At 34.3% G+C, this 5,443-nt stretch overlaps 1 protein-coding gene across 1 annotated transcript; it reads left to right on the top strand.

Annotated features, from left to right (window-relative positions):
* The first annotated feature begins 1,862 nt into the window (after positions 1-1,862).
* LOC118750835 (scoloptoxin SSD20-like) lies at positions 1,863-4,623 on the top strand. Its single transcript, XM_036485563.1, has 2 exons — positions 1,863-2,120; positions 4,253-4,623. The coding sequence occupies exons 1-2, from the start codon at positions 1,932-1,934 to the stop codon at positions 4,529-4,531; spliced, it is 468 nt and encodes a 155-aa protein (XP_036341456.1). The 5' UTR covers positions 1,863-1,931; the 3' UTR covers positions 4,532-4,623.
* Positions 4,624-5,443: the final 820 nt, after the last annotated feature.

The raw sequence follows: 5,443 nt of genomic DNA, 5'->3' as shown, positions 1-5,443 counted from the left end.
TAGTAATTAAAATAAAGAGAAAGAGTGTCTCACCTATGTCGTTTATTTTGTCAAATTCCCCCAGTTACCATGTAGTTCGGTTCCTTATCTACCAGAATAGAAGTGTTTCCTGGTGAAAATAATCGAAAAACTAAAAAAAAAAAATTATTTGAAAATGGAAGGAGGCAAAAAAATAATTGATATAAGTAGTAGTAGTAGATAGTGTTTTGTACATACATTTCTATTTTTATTTGACGTTAGTTTTGTTGTAGCCAAGCTTTGGACTAAAAATTTGTTTTTTTTGCGTTCCTTTACTTTTTTCTGTTCTCTTTTAGTGAGCGCATTTTTCCTATGCTCTTGCATTTTGACACTTTCAGATTTTAGTGAGTTGTATATCGTGCATTTACGTCACATCCTTGGAGTGTGTGCTATTTTTTGTTTTTCTTGATAATTTTTTCGGTGTTTCCATGAGTCATTCAGACTGACACCAGAAACGAGTTTTGATGGATTCTTTGCCATGATAGAGCCCAGTACGAGTCCAAATTTGTCAGAAATAGTCAAAATTAGTCCGGAAAATGGTAGTGAATATACTATAAATACGTGTGCGGAAACGACTTCTGAATATTTGAGGCTATGTTTATGTAAAGTCATTCGTAATAACCAATAATATCATTGTTTTATTTAGAGTATTCAGCATGTTGTATTTAACTAGTGAACCCGCATGGCGTTAAAACGGCCAAAATTGAACTTAAAAACCCTAAAAAATTTCCAAATATTAGTCACAGTTATAAGCGATCAAAGTGTCATATGTCATCCAAATCCGTGTAGCCGTTTTTTAGTGAAGAGAGGTCTCGCATAGTGCAGGTTTTAAATTTCATCAAATTTCAAATCACTCTTTACCGATAAAAAAGATCTTAAGTAAAAAAATAAAACTTTATCGCACATTTAGAGGTTATGGTCTTTAATTAGACCTCTCATTTTTTAAATTCAAAAGCAGCTCGCGAATGATTATCACACAAAATACCTTCTCGTATAATGCACATACATATACATATACTTTTAGGTCGATATGTTTTTTTTTCGAAAAGGTGGCCAGCCTAATTAAAAATATTTTCAAACTAAAGCTTTCATAAATTTCTTTCGATTCACACCCATATCTAAATCTATATATATAAAAATGGTGTGAAAAATGTATAGTAATTCATCAATTGAGAACGGTTGGGCCGATTTGGTTAAAATTTTTTTTGGTTGTTCGTAATTGCCAGGAGAAGGTTTTTACGACAGAATGATTTTTTCGTATGGAATTTTGAGTGCAATTCCTTCAGAATGGCATTCAAGTGGAAAAATAGAAAATTCTAAGTGGAAAACTCGGAAAAATCCGAAAGAACGCGAAAAATTTAAATTTTTTTCGACGGAAGCTTGGAAAATTTCGGATAATTGTGAAATTAATTGGAAGCATGATTCAACTGTGAACAATTCTCACCTATGTTTCATAACCAATTCGAATGGGTGCTGCTCTTTTGGAAATGTGTTTAGAAGGAGTGCACAAAGTTTTAATTTTTCCGATAGGTGGAGCAGGGGCGAGCTACGTTAAAAAATGCATTTGGTACGTGTAGCCTTTTGCCTAGATTAGGATATAGGCACCATTTTTTCCGTTAAGTGGGCCAGGGACCGATCTATTCGAAAAAGTCTTATTTATGGTAATAGAGACCTCCTGTCTTAAATTAAACCTAGATCTCTCGACTACTATCTCTGGAAAAAGATCTTAAATATTTGAGATCTTAAAATATTTCTTACCATTACCCCTTGCGACCGGGCCTCATTAGATGAATACCATGAATAATTTTATGGATTTAAATTTTAATCTGTTAAAACAAAGGTTTTTTTTTCATTTTATAAGCTTTGGCTCCAAAGTTCGATCACGCCAAACCGGTATAATACTCAATGATGAAATGGACGATTTCTCTACTCCCGGAGTAATAAATGCTTACGGTATTCCTTCTTCGCCATCCAATTATATCAAACCGGGGAAACGTCCAATGAGTTCCACATGCCCCAGCATAGTTCTTGACCACAGTGGCAACGTAAAATTGATGGTTGGCGGTGCTGGAGGATCTCGGATCACAACTTCAGTTGCACAGGTAATATAGATTTCAAGTTTTAATGTCCGTTAGTACAGAATCAACAGTATACAAAAGACGCCAAGGTACAAATTAAAATATCTTTGCCAGTCGTAATTTACAATCCGGAACAGAGCAGAATATTTAACATCTCGCCCATTGTGATTATTAAAATTATGTGGAATATTTTCCATCTTTAAACGTATGCAGGCAAGAAATAGCGTTTATAATGCATTAATCAATACGAAATATTAATTTTATTAGTGGCCAAAGCATTCGCTGCCAAGCGTTCATTAGTTGTGTTTGTTTACTCATTTTCAGTAAAATCCAGTAAAAGTTTTACGAATTTTCATGTTTTGACAGCTGAAGTTGCAAGTTTTTAATGGTTTTCTACTGGATACATTTTTACTTGTGAGAATTCGCCAGTGCGAAAAACAGCTGATCGCACGTTGCTGGATGCAACTTAAACTAATAAGGAAACTGTTTATGGGTTTTATTGTTGTAATTGACAAACAACAAACCTATTTAAATATAACATATATATAGTTTTATTCGGAATTTTCTGCGAATTAACAAGCAATTTATCAGCTGTTCATGAAATTTGCAAATTATTACTGGATTTGCGTTCGCGTACTTTTTTGAAATCTCAGAGATTTTTTGAATTCTCACAAATTAGGTTACTGGAGAGTTGCTGGCAAGTTACTGGATAATTTGTAAACAAGAAAAACGATTGTAGCAGTAAGAGTGTTCTCTATGCAAAAAACTTGTACAAGTTGGTACCACTTGTTACCAAATCGTGTTCTTTCGACCAAAAAACCCAGTAAAACTTGCAAGGAGAGAGCACAATTTTGACATTTCATTTCATTAAATTTAAAAATGAACAATCTTGTTGCGATTTACTAATGAAAGAAGTATGTAATTATTTGTTTAGTAAATTAATTTAATCAATTCCAAACATTTGAAAGGTACTCGGATGAAAAAGCTGTATTCGTAATCAGAACGCAGGCGACACCACTGCCGATATAGGAAATCCGACAGTGACTTCCACAAAGAAATTGTTAAAGAAAGTCAGAATAACAAGAAATATACGTATAGGTTCTGTTTTGGTTTCCACCTGAAATAATTTAAAAAACGTATTATGCTCGAAATGCAACCGTGGACGCCAGCTGGCAGTGAAGCTTGCAAATGCTTACTAATTCCTGTTCGCGCAAAACTTATTAAGGTTCAAGTATAATGCGTGAGCTAAATAAAAGCACTGTTAAAGTAACAGTGACGCGAGTCGATATGCATCTTCTGCTTACTTAGGGGATTCCCTTAAACTCGTAAAATCTTAAACTGTGTAAAACTCATAAGTTTACGAGGCTTTCAGTAAATAATTGCCTAAAGTGACTATTTGACAGATCAGCCAGGATTTTGTGAAGAAATTTTTGTTTTGTAGTATTTTCCATAACATCCCTCCATCTTGTCTCTATCACTCTTGGTTAAAATACAATTAAAAATGCCGAAAATTTGCAAAAAGCCTAAGTCAATACAGTTAGTGGATGCAATTCATTCATTTTATTTGCTTAATATTTTTTGATTTATTTGCATTATTTTTAACCGACTTCCAAAAAAGGAGGAGGTTATTAGTTCGTCGGAATATATATATATATATATATATATATATTTGTATGTATGTTACCGGATAACTTTGGACCACGTCAACCGATTTTCTTAATTCTTAATTAATGATAATTCTTTTTGCATCGGAAAGGTAGTGTCTCAGAGGTGGTCCCATACTAATCTGGTTAAGATCCGATCAGTGGATCATGAGATATATATATATATATATTTTTTTTTATATGAGAGTTGAAGTCGGTTTTTTTTGTTTGCTAAAAATTACTTGTATCATACATTTTAGTATAACAATTTGGCACCTCGGCTACACTGAAGTTTACGAGGTCGTTTGCGCATCGACCATAGCTCCATACAAATTTTTACGGTTCTTTTACGAGGCTCGAAAATTTACGAGCTTTATGAGGTTTACGAGGCTCTTACGAGTTTAAAGGAAGACAACTACTGTTCAGCCTGTGCCGTTAGTCAATTATTTAAACATAAGCCATGTATTTATGTATCCTATATCCAATACGTTCAATATTTATATTTTTCTACAGACTATACTACGATATTTTATGTTGAACAATACTATTCAAGAATCAATTGACGCTGGACGTGTGCATCACCAATTGGCCCCTATGCAAGTGGACGTAGAAGCCGAGGTACCAGAACACATTAACAGCTACCTGCTGAAAGTGGGACATGAGCTTAATTATTTACCTGGAGATAAAGCCTATTCTGCCCTTACAGCCATTGGTCTTAAAACTAATGAGCCCCAGCCAGCTTGTGATCGTCGGCGAGTGGGCAGCTGGAAAGTGGTTTATTCGGGTGTTTAATCCTGCAAAGCATGGAACATGTCTTTTTGTTCATCCCTTTGTATAAGTATCGCACTAAAAACCAATAAAGAAATGATAGATGTTACACCAGTATTTAAATTTTCTCATATTAACCGTATAGAGTAGGGATGTTGCGAATGTGGAATTTTAGACATCCGCGGATGCGAATGCGGATGTGTAAAAGCTAACATCCGCGGATGCGAATGCGAATGCGGATGTCATGTATTATTAAGAAATAATTTGGATGGGTAAATTAGGTGATTTAGGTAAATAAAAAATGGAAGGGTTACTAACTTTTAATAATCTGCCTTATCTTGAGTTTTGGCCAAAAAAAAATTCACCCGAATATTTGTATTCCGTCCATAGTAAATATGTACATGAAAACAAAAAGTGAAAAGTGAACCGGTTCGAGGAAAACTAAACTCATGATAAGACTGAATGTTTTTTTTAGTACTTGAATTTAAAAATTGGAACATTGTACTTAATAAAAACTTTTCGAAGGGTCGTAAATCAAACCTGCGCCTCTGTATAACTACTCGCTCGAGGTGACAAACTTGAAAAACTTGAAAATTGGCAAAATTATCAATTCTTTTCGATTGACACCGCACCAGTTGAGAGGACTTTCAGTCATATTTATTTATTTTTATTGCGGTGAAATAATTACTTTATGAGAATTTCATCGGGGCTGCAAATGTCGGATGTATCCTCCTGACTTTCATCTTCACAATCTAGCATCATGGCACAATTGTGGAACGGAGACGTTTTTGGCTGTTCTTCTGAAATTTTTCTGATTGAATTGTTCGTTCAATACGCTTTCATTCCGCACTTCACAGATACTTTTTCATGGTCCAAGAAAAACAAAATAAAAATTAAGGAAACGCCTGACGGAATTTGAACTCGGCACCTTCTGGA

Source organism: Rhagoletis pomonella, unplaced genomic scaffold, assembly GCF_013731165.1.
Source record: "Rhagoletis pomonella isolate Grant_MI unplaced genomic scaffold, Rhpom_1.0 Rhpom_scaffold_00420, whole genome shotgun sequence".
NCBI classification, from domain to species: domain Eukaryota; kingdom Metazoa; phylum Arthropoda; class Insecta; order Diptera; family Tephritidae; genus Rhagoletis; species Rhagoletis pomonella.
This window is presented reverse-complemented; position numbering and strand designations above follow the sequence as displayed.